General features: G+C 40.4%; 1 protein-coding gene across 8 annotated transcripts in view; it reads left to right on the top strand.

Annotated features, from left to right (window-relative positions):
- Scel (sciellin) overlaps nt 1-17,313 on the top strand; it is a 117,146-nt gene that overhangs the window by 5,857 nt on the left and 93,976 nt on the right. For all 8 annotated transcript variants that reach the window (XM_023709650.1, XM_023709651.1, XM_023709649.1 and 5 more), the window contains exons 2-3: nt 10,626-10,743; nt 13,749-13,808. In XM_023709650.1, coding sequence (XP_023565418.1) covers nt 10,628-10,743; nt 13,749-13,808 — 176 coding nt within the window. In that variant the 5' untranslated portion in view covers nt 10,626-10,627. The remainder of the gene's footprint in view (nt 1-10,625; nt 10,744-13,748; nt 13,809-17,313) is intronic.

The raw sequence follows: 17,313 nt of genomic DNA, 5'->3' as shown, positions 1-17,313 counted from the left end.
AATGGCAAGCTGCAAGTGTCGAGGGGTAACAAGCTTTAGATTCAGGGCTTTGGATGCATTTCCTGCCAGTTCAAGCACTCAACCGTGAGGTACTCCAGGATGGCCGTGCTGTATGCGGCGACTGTGGCTGGTCATCCTGGGCTTCAGGTGTCCATGAATGCAGCCCACGGGGAACTGCAGGCCGGCCCTCTGCGAACGGGAAACCGCCTTTGTCTCGGCCTTTCCTGAGTCCTTCCTGGCCTCCCCGCCAACCATTTCCAATTCCTCTTAGGCGCAAGCTCTCAGGCAGTGAGTGGGTAGACCAGTGGGACACGCAGCGAGGCCCACCGCTACTCCTCCACCACATCACGATTCAAATTATGATTATGATTCAGATCTTAAGAGTGAGCTCATCTAAAACGTAAGGACAGATGTCCTTGGGCAGAAGATATAGGCATCTATACAGATATAGATGGAACTGAACTCTTTCTGGTGTTTGACCACAAAAATACAATTCAAGATGGGTTGGGAGGAAAAGCTTGAAAAGCTGGAAGCCCCCCTCTTGACCCTGTGGATGTTGACGTCACATCTTCCCACTAGAGTTTTGGATTTATGCATTCAGTGCTTGAAGAAAAAGGACTGAATGCCCAGTAGAGCAGGGAAGCTCCCCCACATCGTTCCACAATATCCCGCATTAAAACAAAGTTGCTGGCGTCTGTCACTGTGAGGCCCAGGGATAGCCAGCAGCTTTTCAAGGAGTCAAGAGAAGAGTCTCCCCTTTGTCACGAGAAGAGCAAAGCATGGACTATGGCAAATGGAGGCCCAGTTGGCCGAACTGAGGTTACTACAGGACGTGATTGAAGTGCTGAGTAGATCTGAAACTCAGGATAACCTCAGTCCCTGAAATTTCCTATAAAGAAATTTAACATTAGAACATTGAAAGGCTTATAATTCGCTGTACAGATGAACTTTTTTCTTCTTTTTTCTTTTTTTTTTAAAGAGAATAAAAAATGTGCTGGAGTGATAGCTGAGCAGTCTAAGCATCTGTCTGGCAAGTACTAGGTCTTGACTTTGATCCCCAGTACTGCATGCTGTGTTGGTCCCATTACCAGGTATGTTGGCATATGCCTGTAATCCCACTGCTGGGGAGGCTGAGTCAGGAGGATCACTATGAGTCCAAACTGCGTAGCAAGATGCTGTATCAACAAATAAATGAATAATTAGTTAATAAAAAAGAATAAAGGCACACTCAGTCAGGCACAGGGAACCACGGTTCAATCCCCAGCTCCCCATGTTTTAATCAGACCTGTCCTTAAGACAGCCTGAGCCAGTCCCTCCCCCCTAAAAAAAGAAAATCCTTCTAAAAAAGGAATAAAAATAATGAAAAATACTAGAAACAATACGAATTTCACTAAACAAGATGATAGGAATTCAACAATGTCTGTTACATTGCATATTGTCTTCAAATTCATTGCTCAGAGCACTAGATTTAAACGTGCAAAATTGATCAAAAATTTTTAAGCATTGACTTCTTTTCAACAGACCAGTAGAAATTGGCAGTACAATTATCCAAGCTATCTTCTCTTTTCTTTCTTTCTTTCTTCTTTCTTTCTTTCTTTCTTTCTTTCTTTCTTTCTTTCTTTCTTTCTTTCTTTCTTTCTCCTTTCCCTCATTCCAGTTGTTTTTTTCTCTTTGAACAGTTTCTTTCCCTTTCACAGTATCTGTTGTACCCTTCAGATTTTATTTATTCTTTCAGTTTCTTACACTATGGAGACAATCTGATGTTTACACACGTGGGTCAGATTTATTTCACTTATGATTATGATCTCTAGGTGCATCCACTTACCTATAGAGGTCTTGAGTTTATCTTTTTTATTGCTGAGTAATACTGTATTATGTAAAAATATGACATTTCTTTTTTATCAATTCTTCAGTTGATGGGCATTTGGATTATTTCCAAGATTTAGCCATGACAAAGTGTGCTGCTCTAAACATGGGTGCATATATATCATTGTTGTATGATGTTTTCAGTTCTTTCGGAAAAGTACTGAGGAGGTAAATAGCTGGGTCTAATGGGACCTCTAGTCCTATTTTTTTTTTTTTGAGGACTCCCCACAATGATTTCCATAGTGGTTGTACCAGTCTATACTCCCATCAACACTTCAGAAGGGTTCCTTTTTCCCCACAGCCCCTCCATCTTTTGTTTTTTGGTTGATTTCTTGATGATAGCCATTTTTTCCACATATTTAACTTCCATTTGTACTTCTTCATCTGAGAAGTGTATATTCATTTTAGATGCCCATTTTTTGAATTTTAACAAAAATAGCCTTCACAAAATCATATGTTGCTATCTACCTTTCGTATCACTACAGAAATACTCATATTTTTTAAAAATATGCTTTATAACCTGGGTAGGAAGTGAAGTGCTCCACAGCAGTAAAATGCTTATGGAAATAAAGTTGATGAGATAAGGATATGTACCTCAAAGGTTTGGATAGAAACTTCTAGAAATGGCTCCTGGGCTACCAAATGGGCTGGTGAAAGTTGGACTAACATAGCCAGTGAGTCTTGAGGGAACAGGGGCAGGTGGGATCAAGGAAATTTGTTGTGCAGGCATCCAAGAGAGACACCAAAAAGTTCAAAGAGCAGGACTTGCCCACCTCAGGCCATTGGTCTGACCACACATGAATTTGATATGAGGAATTTATTTTCCTTCAATGTCCATTTTTTTTTTTAAATTTTAGAAGAAAAGACTAAACATCCTTGTTAAGCTAAAAGTAGCTAGATGTTTTTTGCTTTATCATTTGGTCAGCAAATGGCTCAATAGTCAGCATGGGTCTGGAAATAAATAGAAACCCTTTTTGGTGGTCTCGCAGGGAGGCAGATCCAGGAAGGAGTATGGTAAGAGCACTGTGTCAGACCACTCCTGGCTTCAGCATGGTGGCAGCAGGGGGATGCTCCAGGTCCAACTGTCAGGGGATGTTGGGGCAACCACCCATTACTGCTGCTCTTCCTAATCAGTTGTCATCTATCTTTGGCATACTGGGCCTGTCTCTGTATGCCAGGTATTGGCCATGTCACCGGGCCCTGGGTGCTATATTTACGATCACTTACTATGAAGAACCTGGGCTTAACAGTCATAGAGTCCTCATTATAGCTCCTGGTTCACTTGTTGCTTGATTTTTGCAGGTTATTTAAGTTTTGTGGTCTTAAAAGTTTGTGTTAATAATGCTCATCTGGAAGAATCTGAGAATATCGTGTGCATAGAACGTGTGGCACAACAAATGGCACTTGTTAAAGGCTGAACAAGAGACCCTTGTTCCTAAGGATTCTGAACACAGAGACATTTTGTAAAATATAAAGTATTACCATTGAAAGAATCACAAATGTAGTTTTAGATCCCTCATCAGCTTTAGAGCTATTTGCTCCACAGTGGCTTAGTAGTATGGAAGACAAGCATTAGGCTTGAATACTAAAAAATGGAAAAGTCATGTGTTAAAAATGCTAGCAGCTTTACTTTTCTCTTGTAAGGAGAAAACTAGATAATCCGGGGCAACTGTGGTAACTTTATGATGTTGCCCAAACCCTGGGCTCCTTTTAACTTTTTGTTCTGCCATTCTTATTGTGTGAACTTATAGTTACACATGCTTTATAAGGTCTGGGACAGTGGTCCTTCTGTGCAGCATCTGAACTTCAAAGAGGAGGAGGCAGAAAGCACAAAAGACAAGTTTTTCTTGGGACATTCTTTTCTTTAACAATAGCTAGAGATAAATGTGTCCACCTGTAGCTTCATGCGAAGGTGAGAAGTATGGTTTGCCTCTTAGGATGAGAGGGGAGGATGGATACTAGCTGGGCAACTATAGGTGCCAGAGCCTGTACGTGAACTAGTGATAGGTGCCAGAGCCTGTACCTGAAAATTTCCTCACATCCCCATGACTGGATCTTTCCTCTTTGTACTCTCTTATTTGAACAATATTCCCTTGGTGTCTCTCTCAAAAGTTCAACAAAAATCTTTAAAAGTTGTAATTTAAAGGAGGGAAGCATGATATTCTGGAAACATTCCAAATATAAGAGTCAAGAATTACCCTAAAATTGAGAGCGATAATCACTAAAATTTTTAAGCATGAAAATTTCTTCTAAAAATAAAAAAATTGAGTTTCTTCTTGTAGACTAATTATATTCTTAGTAACTTCCTAGTTGACCAAAAAAAAGTATGATGGATTAGTAATTTTCATTACTAATAAAAATAAAATAATTTTTAGAATAAAAATGTGTGGATACAGAGAGCAGAGGACTTGCAAACAGACTTGTTAATAGCTCAGGGAATCTGTCCTCCATCCACACTTCCTCTTCTCTCCTCATCTAGAGTATCACAGCTAGAGTCTGGGCAGCGTGCTTTGCTGGGTGAAATCCTGATAGGCTTCCAGACTGTCAGCACTTCCTACAGAGAACTGTGTAAAGGAAAATGTATCTCTCCTCTGCATTGTACATTCATGGTTAACTACAGTCAGACTTCATATCCTGCTAGAAGGTCCGAAACTTTCATCCCTTTGAAGCTAGGTAAATTATAGAAGACTTGATTAAATAAATAAGAAAAAAATGAGATAAGTCATCTCAATCAGCTTATGGTCCTGTATCCATCTCTTCTAGAGATTGACTTCAGGAAAAAAAATATCCATAAACATTCCCACCAGCTCCTCCCTAGAAACTCTGGGATGTTTTCAGGAGCAGTGTCCAGTGAACCCACTTATTTTGCCAGGTACACTCTAGTTTTACCTTGTGGCTTCTTCCATGGTATGCCAAGATATATGTGGTCTCTGATTGAAACCCATGTGGATGTTATTACGTAGGTTTTTGTTGGTCTCCTACCCATAGCTGACTTCAGCCCTCCTACCCATAACCCACCTCAGCCCTCCACAAACCCAGCCTTCTGTAGCTTCTTTAGGCTCTGCTAGGGAAGGGGCAGCATTATGACATGTTTTATAATTTACAAATCATTATCTCATTTCATTTCCATTGCAGTCTTTCCAGATTGATGTGACACCCCCTCCTTTGCAGAGGCAGAGATAAAGGATTGCTTCAAATAGCTCATGAGTGAGTGGCCAGGCTGGCACTCAGCATGTAGCTGTGTAGCTCTAGGCTCATCACTTCCACTCCTGAAATACCACAAACACCTCACTATGTCACCTGTCCAGGAATATTTTACTTCAGACTGGCCAGAAGCCAGACTCAAGACCAGAAAGGTCAGATAAAATGTTGAGGGTTTGAGGGACAGAAAGTTCTGGTACTTAAAGGGCAGCTAGGGATAGAATCTAGCCAGGAAGAAAAGGGGTGCTAACCCTGTGATGTGCTGGAGTCCATGGAAGATTCCCTGGGAATCTTCTACAGATCTTTGTAGTTTTACCAGAACAAAATGAAACCTCTCTAAAAGAGGATGAGGCAGATTTCTACACTCAGAAAGGATTTTTGCTCAGGAAGTTAGCATAAGTAGTATGGGCAGAAGAATCTGGTATGGAAAGGCAAGTTATGTGTTTTAATGAATATAGTTTAGTTTTTTATGGAATGAGTTTTAACTGTAGAGCTGTAAGGATAACTGTTCATGGTATGTACTTCATAAATAAATTGTTTACGTATACTATCTATTTATCAAATATACTTTATTTAGTAAATACATCATGCACACATATATATTCAAACGTATACGTACAGTTTCAAATAGCATGCTGAGCTAGAATAACAGAGAACAGTATCAGTACTTGCATGTTTTCATAGCTACATGCAAGCATCATGTTGAGTTACTGTCGCATCCCCCGCTGTGCCACCTTGCTGTCTCACACAGCCATGCTCCTGTATAGGACTGACTTTTTCTTACAATGCTTATTTCTGCTTTCCCATTTGATAAAGTAATCTTGTTTCCAAAACAATAATGACAAATGGGATTGGATCCAAAAGCAGAAGGTTGTACTTTGGGATACTTCCAATGCCACATGTGTGTCAGTAGTGGCTACTTGTGTACATGTCCTCCTGTGAAGATAATCCTGTGGAGTAAAATCTGGCTCCATTTTGTCCTGGTAAAACTGCAAGCACTCTATAAGGTTGTTTTTGCTGTCTCTCTAGCTTATGCTTGCTGCCAGGCTTTATTTTTAGTTAAGATATAACTCACACACAATAAAATTTACCCTTTATAATATAAAAACCTGTTTTTTAAACATATATTCACAATATATGGTATACAACCACCATTATCTAGTTACAGAATAATATTTTATGACCCCCCCCAATCTCATTCTCTTTCAGAATCATTCCCCATTCTCCCTTCCCCTAGCTCTTGATGAACACTAACCTACTTTCTTTTATATGGATACCACCATTCCATCTAAGTGGAATAGTAGGAGGTACCATTTTCTGTGTCTGGCTTCTTTCTACTGTTTCAAGCTCCGTCCATACTGTGGCATGTATCCTTTTTTATTACTGGGTAATAAACATTCCTTTGTGTGGACACATCAGGCTGGATATGCACTCATCACTTGATGTACATTTGCCCTATCTCACTTTTTCACTATTGTGGGCATGGCTGCTCTGTCTCTTCATGTATTCGTTCCATGAGGAAAGTGTTTTACAACCAAGGGAATATCAGAAAATATACAAGGAAAGTTGTTCTCTGAGGTATTTTCTGCTGCAGTGATTTCTTGAATGACTGGTTCTCTTGGTGCCAAACATGGAAACGGTGCTCATGGGGCTTTGAAAGAGTGAAGTTTCAGGAGCGGGGCGGTCCTGTGACATCTACCATGCTAGTCTCACCCTAATTTCAACCTCATCTTGCAGAGTGACTCCAGAGAAATGCTATTGCTGGTGCTGAGGAATGAATTGGCCTTGGCTTAGAAGTCTGAGCCTCTTAGCCCCTTGGACGAATTATATACTGACTCTGATCTTCCATTGCCCTCTTTGGGAGTCAGAGATACTAAAAGCTCACAGTTTATATGAGGATGCAGGACACTGCCCACGAGTATCCTATTCCATCAAGGTCTCACTGGGCAGGTCTTAATGTTGTTATTAATTCCTCAGTAAGACATTCAGAAGAAACAGAGCAGGGACAGGATAACAGACAACGCTCTCCGCAGTTTCTCTATTTCAGTAATGTTTAAATCATTTTTCCCATGCGTCGTGTATCAGCCTGTATCAGTGTGCTATGTTGCTGTAACAGCACACCACATACTGGCTGGGGGGCTTAGACAACATTTATTGCCTTTCTTTCTGGAAGAGGTAAGTCCATGATCAGTGCGTGGCAGGGTGAAGTCCTTTCTCCTTGGCTTGCAGATGGCCCGTTTTCATCCAGTCCTCTGTGTATGTCCACATTTTCTCTTTTTACAAGTCCACAGGTTAGAATGAGTTAAGGTCTACCCTAAGGCCTCACTTAAACTTACTCTTTAAGGCATTATCTCTAAGTACATTTACATCTTGAGGTATAAAGGGCCTACGTTTCAACATGTGATTACTGGGGGACACAATAAGAAACATATAAGCAGCAGCCACATTTGCCTTAGACATTGAGGATGGAAGAAACACACTTTGCCCTTACCTAGCTGGAGACGCAGTCTGTCTGGAGAGATGGACAAAGAAGCATGTAATTGTAGTTTGTCTTTTCTCCACTTATCTGGCTTCTGGTCTCATGGTGGGATTTACAGTTTCTGCAAATGTATCATCAAACATGCACCCAACATGTTCTTTTCAGAATCTCAGTTTAGTTGACTGAGAATGTTCTAGATCTTCATCAGCTGACAAGAAAATCTTCCTCAGAGCCTATTTGGAAACTGGGAAGGAGTGAACTAAGAATCTTGAGAAGCAGAGTCAGTCTGAGGCAAAATGAACAAGTAGTTGAGATGGAAGTTTATCTTTAGATGCCTGTTTAGCTTCCTTTTCTGACAAAGTCTTATCACTATCCAAAGAAGCCAGCTCGGGGCTTTGCCACCCTCCTTGCATGTTCAACTGCCCAAGTTCACTGTCCCATCCCTCCCAAATCCCAGGGCTCCCTCTCCTCTGACTTGGCTCTCTGTTTGAAGAGACATGAAGTTAAGGATTTCTGAGAGTCCTGCTGTGTGTTGGGCAGTAGTTATACACTTACGTGTGTCTTCACTTTATTCTCAGAATAACTTCACTTCACCTCACTTCGCAGATGAAGGAATGGAGGTGATAACAGACTCACAGGAACCAGTCAGGAAATAGGATCATTTAAATGCAGTTCCTGAGAAGAATTTGGCTACCTGTGACTTTGCATATTCTCAGGAGAAGGGAGTGGAGGAAGGGGCCACGGGGGCAGATGAGCAAAGGACATGCTCTGTATGGGTTGAGCTTCAGCCAGGCTACCCGGTGAGCTCTGAAGCTCAGTTTGGTCCCTCAAACTGGCTCTAACCTGAGGCAAGAGAAGGATTTTTTTTGTCCATTTCATTTTGTTTCTTTGTTTTTTGTGCTGGGTCAGCAAGTAACTGGCTGTGGGGATGTCTCTTTGCACTTTGGGTCCTGTGGCAAGTTCTTGCAAGAGATACTTTTGCATGGGAGAATGGAAAGCTTTTATAATTCCCAAATTATACCTACAGACAACCCTCTGATAATATGGGGCTAAATTAGCCCAGGGTCGTGCACACCAGTAATCACACGCGACTCACTCAGGAGGCTGAGGCAGGAGGATCTCTGAGTTCAAGGCCAGCCTGACTTACATAAAGAGATCTTATCAAAAAGAAACAAACAAAAAACAAACAAATTACCTAAACAGTTCAAAAATATAACAAGTAAACTCTGTGTCAAGTTCAGGAGCACTAATAGTGTAATAACGTGGCTTTTGTACATTATTCATTTGATCATCAGAATTACTTTATAAACTAGAAGGCAATTTCATTAGCCCCATTTCACAGGGCAGTTGGATGGTTTTATTGTTGAACTTATATGTGATAAAATTGGGTCAAGAACTTGCTTCTTACTTGAAACTAATTCCTCTACAGCGTTTCATATATCATCTGGTTGAGCTTCAGCAAAGGCCATAACACCCCACCTAGAAAGACCAGTTATCATCATTTCCTAGCTTTAAATCTCGAAGCCCCTCTTTCAAAGAGATCTGGGGCTCACTGGTGCAGTGTGTAAGGCTTACAGCCAGACAGTCACAAAAGGGTTCTAATTTTAATTCCTTTTAATGACAGAAGAAAAATATAGCAGAAATCAATGTAAATATTGAAGCCAGTCAATTATATTCATGCTAACATACTAGATGTGTAAGCATATGTGAAAGAAATGCCCAGAAACAACCCAATCCTAGCTCAGCTCTGGGGAGCTGGGTCTGGGGCTGGTTCACTGTCACACCTCAATAGCTTATCGGCAAGGGCGGTCCTGGCTCAGGAAGTCTGAGTATCCATGTGGTGGATGCCTAAAATCATCAGTGTTTCCCCAGATCTCTGATTTCCCCACATCAGGCTTCCCTTCTAATTACACGGCTGTTGCCTGGTTTACTTTGGCTTCTCTAGAGGAGGGGCTGAGGAGCCCACCTTCTCTTTGTACAAATACTTGTGCAACTCATTTTGTTGTCCATAACTCTTGGGTCAGTGTTAGGAGCAAGGTAAACAATAGTGCATACTTATTGAGTGAATAAACAAATTGATGGATAACCTGATGCAAACAACTTCTTATATAATTTTGGGGCCACTAAGCATACTGGGCTTCATTTTCTGCCTTGGTAAATTAATGTATTGGAATAGATGAACTCTCAGGTTCAAGGGGCATTTTGTATTACGCATTCTTTGTACCACACTGTGTGGCTTTGTCAGTCATTGAAAAATGTGTTCTGATTAACACTGAAATAATCACATACAGATTCAGAACATCATTGCCATGCTGTTCTGTCCCCTTCGTTCTTTCAGAGCCTTACTGGAAGGCAGCATGCCCACCAATTTTCCTTTGAGAAAAAATTCTCCCACACAAAATGGTAATGGAAACATTTCTTTCACTTAGAATTAAAACCTTTAAAGCTCAGGGAAAATAACTCACAGACTATAAGTTTTTAAATATAGATATTTAACGTTTGGAGACAATAGTTAATTAGCACTGCTTATGTTAAGCTTAAGAAAAAGTAAGAGTGCTATCATTTTTACTCATATTATTTTAAATTAAAGAAAAATAATTAAAAATCCAGAAAAAAATCCCACTCCTTTTATGAGTGTGACTTTCTATGCTTCCAGCTTTTATGAGATAAATTATTCAATTACTTGTAAGCACATGTGCCAGGACTTGCGATGAATATCTTTAGGATATGAAAGCAGTCCTTTGTGGATTTTGAGGCACTTTGCTTATAGAGTCGAATGGCCAGCCCACTGAACCCTGGCTTGGTCTATTCCAGGCTGGAATATCTACATTCCCCGGAGCAGATGGGGCCTCTTAGCTGCACAGGGAGTTTCAATTGGCACCTGGAAGGTTTTATATGTTATCTTTGATGACGGGGTGTGGGATTTGTTCTTTCTTGCTGGTGCACCCTGGTTTGAAACAGTACTGGGCTTGTCAGCCTAGAAAATTGTGCTGGCCAATCAGATGTGGATCTTGAGATTTTCAGGTTAATGAAAATCCACGCTCACCTTCACTTTGTTGCTCTTATGTTTCTGTGGTAGATATGAAGAGCAACCCTCAAGGAGCTGTGCTGAAGCAACAAGCTTCTCGAGAGCTGAACAAAAGAAGAACTCTCTTACAGGATAACAGCTGGATCAAGAGCCGTCCCGAGGAAGAAAAGTAAGTTCGGAGAGTGGTGGGTGGATAGATGAGAGGAAAGGGCTTGGGAGGCTGGTAGTTTTCTAGCAAGCAAGCTCTTTTCTTCTAAAACATTTTGCTCATCAAGGAAATTTTCATAAGAGTTGGTAAACATAGGTTTTCAAGATCATTTCCACCATTTTTAATGTCCGTAAGGATAAGAGAATATGAGTTTTTACTGACAGAGAGCGTGGGTGTCACCTAGAATAGACGTCTGTGCTTCCTTGGCCAGCTCAAAACAAAATAGACGTTTCCAGTTCTCAAAAAGGCAATAGCCCACAGGAGGTAGATTCCTAATGTGTGTAGGTCATCCCTAATGTGTGTAGTTAATGAAATACACAATAGTGTGATTCAAAGTTCCTAAATTTAATAAATTATTTTAAGTTTCTGAATCCCCACATACAAGCAATATATCCTTGGATTACTTAAGTCCCATCCAGTCACCTACCTTTACATACTGTGAAGGTGGAAAATGTGCCATTTCAAATTCTGCCAGCAAAGTTTTGTCTGCTTCAAGCAGTGCTTCTGTTAGCTCTAAGTTTAAAAATCTGAAAATCATGACCATAAGCTCACAGCCTCATAGTCAACATGTTTCCAACAGATAGATACTTGTTCAGTCTAGAGCTATATTTATTATGTATGAGCTATGTATTATTATGTATATATGGTCTGATTTCCTGCACATTAATATTAATATCAGTAAATTGACATATAAACCACCACTAACAGCTGGGCAGATAGCTCAACAGAATAAAGCACCTGCTTAGGCAGAGTGCAACGGCTAGTTCCTGGCCTGCCCTGCTGTCCCCAGCCCCAGGGCACACTGAGAGGACAACTGAGACTGGGCGTGGTGGCACACACCTGTAATCCTAGTGCTTGGGAGACTGAAAACAGGAGGATCACTATGCGTCTGACGTGTGTAGTGAGACCCTGTAGACCCTGTACCAAAATACATAAAAAAAAAACCACTACTGAATCTCACAGTAAATACCGAAGGTAAGTGTTACACCTTCATCTATAAGAGGAAAGTCTGAGGCACAGAGAAGTTGTGCAATTTGTCCAGTGGCAAATTAGAGTTATTAAACTAACCTTTATGCCAGTGTTCTCCTCTAGGGTCACTTTTACTCCTAGAGGGAATTTGACAATGTTGAAAGATGTTTTTAGATATCAGAACTGGGGAATGCTCCTGGCATTTAGTGAGTACTGGCCACAAATGCTGTTGAACATGTCATGATGCACAGACTAGCCACACAACAATAAACTGTCAAACTCAGAACTGAAGGAATGAAACCCTGCATGTTAGGAGGTGTACTCCAAACTTTCCTAGTATGGCTATCTGAAGGGCATTTTTGCAGCTGTTAAATAAAAAATACGTATTAACTTGTTATTGGTGTCTGTTTCTCTTTTCTCTCTTTCTCTCTTTCTCTTTCTTTCTTTCTTTCTTTCTTTCTTTCTTTCTTTCTTTCTTTCTTTCTTTCTTTATGTACTGGGGCTTGAATTCAGGACCTCGTGCTTGCCAGATGGGCACTGTGCTGCTGAGCTGTATCTATGGCTCAGAATCTTTTAGTACTTTTAGTATTAACTTCTGGAGTTGATGCTCCAGGACAGCCACTACTCCCTCCCATGAAACAGCACTGGGCGCTCTGTCAGAGCATCAGATGAGCATTTCTAATTTTCCATACTGGTGGTGAGATGTCAAGGGTAAGACACAAAATTTGAATTACAAGTATTTACACTGATAGGCAAAGACAGAAGCATGGATGATGAATCACTGTTGGTAGGAATGTAGGCTGCATGTCAGGGAAGCCTCACTACAAAGCCACAAGGAATCCAGTTTCGATGGCAGGAAAGTGGTGAATGAAAGGGAATTTAGCTCTGGCCCTCAGGCCCAGTTCTGCGCTGTATATTATGATATTTTTCAGGCAAGAATGTGCCCATTGCCTGCTGTGCTCTCACAAGTTGCAGGAAGGGAAACCAAGGGAGGGGGACATATTTTCTTGGGGGCTTTTGAGGGTGTGTATTTGCTATAATTGTTTCAGTTGCAGTATGCACTTTCTTTGAATAGTTTACTACAGTTCATTTGCAGCTTTGTTTAAAATGGTTCCAGGTTGTTAAGTATTGTTAGTGGAGCCCAGGGACGAAAAATGTGGTATTTCAGGTTTGGTTGGATCAACTTGAAAAAAAATCAAGTGCTTACTTTCTGCTTTGGCTTCTATCCAAAGGCTTCTAATTGACATCTCCTGAAATTGCCCATACTTCCAAGCTCATCTTGCCAAGGAAATTCATAGCTTTGGGATTTTATGTATAAATGTCTGTTGTAGAGCAAATGTTTGGCATAAAAAGATCTGGATCTTCAACCCACTTCTATCGCTTGCTAATCTGGTGGACTTAAGAAATCCACTAACTCTCTGACTGATTTCTTTTTCCTGAATTGGAGAGGGCAATCGTTCCCGCTTAATTCATATGGTCATCTTAAGGACCAACCACAACAATCTATCTGTTCTCATGGTTCAGAAATGGGCTAACCTGTGAGTGATCTACTTAACCAGGAATACTGTTGCTTTCCTATATTCTGACAAGGAAAATTGTTAAGTCCTTTAATTGTACGAACACAATAGGCTTAATCGAACAATATTTGTAGAAAGTTTTTTACTTGCCTTCCTGAAGAAAAGAACTCTTCAAGGTAGATGGCATCATGTTCCCATACTCAAGCAAAACTAACCAAACAAAGCAAAATAAAACAAGATACTTGTTCATTGTTAAATCATGTGTAAAGCTTATGGGATAAATGATCGCTTGTACTGACAAACTTGTTTATTTCACCATGCTCTTGCAAGTAGCAACAGGTTAAAACACATTCACAGTTGGGTTCTTAAGCCTGAAATAAAATGAACTAACCTTGCCAGAAATTGTGGGCTCTCCCTGTCTTTCTTCTTTAGTGCTGGTGGTGACTTTTTGTGTGATATAATCTTTGTCTTTCTCTGCAGAGATGAAAATTATGGGAAGGCGGCGCTCAACAGGCATAACTCCCATGATGCCTTGCACAGGTAGGCATTGCAGAAAAGTCACACCATTAGCAGAAACACAGAGATGGAGGTTTTGAGGGAAGACTTGCTCAGGCCAGCTGAATATTTGTGTCTAGCCTCAGGCTTTCTGGGCATGTGAAAGAGAAATTTCTCCATCCCTTAGAACTGCAGCTTGGGTGAAAAACGTAGTTAATATTGGCCTACCTCAGTGAGTTATCACCTAGACGGTAGAGAAAGAACTTGTTCATAAAAACATAAGCAGATAAGACATTTCTAAGATGCTGAGAGAGGAATCCTAAGATATAGAATTGACCACTTGAGTTCATTTTTTTTAAGGGATAGGACATTGCTTTTTGGAAACTCCTGAGCTTGTGATAAAATCCTAAGGGGCAAATAGACTAATAAATGCAAATTAGTAGGTAAAATCAAGCAAAACTCATAATTATAATAATGTAAATAATCTCAGATTGATAAAATAAACAGATAATATTCTCATTAGAACACATTTTCTTCACACATGTACAAACAACCTCACCTATCAGTAGAGCTTAAATATTTATTAAGGTCAAGTTTCATCTGGTCCAGTAGGTTGAGTCTGTTTGTCACTGAGGGATACTTAGTAAAGGAGTGTGGATTTTGAAAAGTTAAGTAAAGACCTTGAATATACCTATTATTGAACCTTTATCTATGAATTTCTCTCAAATGTTTAAAATTATTTTATAATTTTGACCTGTTCTAAAGATGCCATGTGGGTCAGCGAGATAGCTCAGTGGACTAAGTACCTCATTAGACAACCACAGGGACTGGGGTTCAATTCCTGGCACCACATGCCATGCCAGCTATACCCCCTGGGTGCACTGAGCTGGCCACTGAGTCTGGGGGTGGTGGCACATTTTTATAATCCCAGCACTGGAGAGGCTGAAAACAGGAGGATCACTATGAGTCTGAGCTGTGTAGTGAGACCCTGTACCAAATACTTAAAATAATAAATAAATAAAAATAAAGATGCCATGCTTAAAATCCTCTTCACAAAGCAGCCATTTTGTTTTCCCATTGCCGATTTTAGTTCGTCCAATTTGGTGTTCTGTGACCTGGCAGACTGTACTGTGACATCTTAGTTTTCATTATTTTGAACATCATAGCCTATTCTCTGTTGTCCTTCATCTACCCAACAAAAAGAGGATGATTAGTTGAGTGTAATCACCGAAGGAAACTGTGCCTTCCATGTTATCTCCCTTTCCCTAGAATTTTTCAAGAACATAGACACTTGTTTTGAGGTGTGACAGTGAAAATTACCCTTCTTATTAGTATACATCAGATTTCAGATAACAGCATCTTAATGCCTTCTATATTTATTTTGCATTTTATATTTATTTATTTATTTTTTGCGGAACTGGGGATTGAACTCAGACCCTTGCACTTACCAGGGAAGCGCTTGTCCTACTGGGCCATCTCCCCGGCCCTATTTTACATCTTAAATTGTTCTAACTGCGTGACATTGTTATCCAGAATTGGCGTCCAGCATTTTTGCTAAAGCAGTGTATCAGGGTTTTATCTTCTGTAACAAAAATCTGTAAGCCCCAAGCACTTCTGCGACCTAAAACTAACATCAGAGATAATCTGCCCAGAAGGAGCAGGACCCTCAGAAGATGCTATCATTTTAGACCCATTTGGCTGGCTTTGTTCTTCCTAGCACTTAATGCAAGACGCGCTATACTGTGTTAATTTATTCTCATTTTCTCCCCTCTCCCACCTTCAGCTAGAGCACAAACTCTGTGGAAGAAAGGACTTTCGGTTTTTATTCCAAGTCCTCATCTCAGTGTCTCCCTTCCAGCCGGTGTTTCATGGGCACTACTTGTGCTATACACCTTACCTGATGTAGTTAAATGATCTGTCTCAGTTTGTGCACAATAGGAAGCTGTTACCTAAGATGATGGGACCATGTTATTTCAGCCCCTGCTTGGGCCAGCTCTTTGCTCATGTTGTCACCCCTGCCGGGAGTGCTGCTTCCCCTACCCCTTGTCCTCCAGCCAGCCTTGCCTGCTTGGGAAACCTTTCCTTGTCATCCTTCAAGCCTCTGAGTTCATGCTAGAGACCATTTGTTTGGGGGAAATCTCGAACTATTTGGGCCAAGTCAGTCTTTCCCTCTCCTCTGTTTTTATTGCCCTCTAACACCCCCTTAAAATATACTTTTCATGATAAAAGTTTATGATTTTTGGCTCATGAATCATCTGCTATGAATGTAAGAACTCCTAAATGTACCAGGTTGTGGGGTTCCCAGTAAATATCTGGTGATCCACAGTGGCTGTTGGAGGAACAAAAAGAAAATATAGCTGCGGCACACAGGCACAAAAATGACAAGTGGCATCTTTATCAAATATAGGGAGAAGCTACCCTGCTCTTTGTGGGCAGGCCACCTTTGATGCTATTTATAGGTCACAGAAGTGCTTGGGGCTTACAGATTTCTGAGGGCTGTCAGATGACCCTGTAATGTTTATTTGTAGTCATACAAGACCCAAGGAAGAGAATCACACCATGATTTTACTTTAAACTTTCTGGAAAAACTTTGTGAACTTTTCTCTTGCCTTTAATACTGTTCTCTGTATCTGAAAATGTTCATCTTTTATCCTTAAAAATCCAGGTCAAACTGCATCTCATCCATAAATTATTCTCTGATTCTTATATTTGAAAATCAGCTTTCTTGACACAACTTTCTTCGCCTGAGCCTCTTTAGTGTGCACATCTGGTTTGTCCCTCTAATCCTGTGTGGGTAACGTCTATAGTTCTTACATTCTGTAATTTCAGGCATCAGAAAAATGCTTTTCAGATTGCCTACCTTTAAAATTTTGTGTAATGAAAACATACAACATCACCTAAAATTAAATCTCAAACATTCAGTCCTACTAACTTCTCTGATTCAGCACTTTTGGCGTATCACCTCCAAATGATGGTTTAAGTGCAAACAAAATAAATCGTGCACAATTTCTCAAAGAGCTTGCTTGCCCTGTACTGCAGGGCTGTAAGAGACAGTACATAGGCTCTTTTTTTGTCTGATCTGTTGGTGAAGATTTGCTGCTGCCATAGCCATAATTCCTATTTCAGAGCCTCCTATTAGCTGCCTCTTTTCTCCTCTCTCTCCATTATTTGTCTTTCCTCTTACTGCCTCATGACCTGAATTCTCCTTCCCTACCCATCCTTTCTCTCACCTCTCACTTTCATGTTTTCTTACTTCTTTGTGATTCTTTTTTCCCCTTTCTTTCCCATCCCTCCTCCTGCCAGTGAGCTGTACTCTTTTAACCCTGTCCACGGTGCTGAATGCTAAATAGAGCAGTTCAGGATTAAGTTCATTGGGTAGATTTATGACATTGCTAAAACTCTGCAAAAAGCACATAAAATAAAATCTCTGCAAGCAAAAGATAGCTGATTGAATTCTTATTATGCAAAAATATACAACATTGATAAGAGTATTGTTAGATGTTAATCATTTTGCATGTTCTGTTGCTTGTTTTTTGTTGTTTTTTTTTTT

This window comes from Octodon degus, unplaced genomic scaffold (assembly GCF_000260255.1).
Source record: "Octodon degus isolate 3935 unplaced genomic scaffold, OctDeg1.0 scaffold00013, whole genome shotgun sequence".
Lineage (NCBI taxonomy): Eukaryota > Metazoa > Chordata > Mammalia > Rodentia > Octodontidae > Octodon > Octodon degus.
The sequence above is the reverse complement of the archived record's forward strand: the minus strand, read 5'-3'. Positions and strand labels throughout refer to the sequence as shown.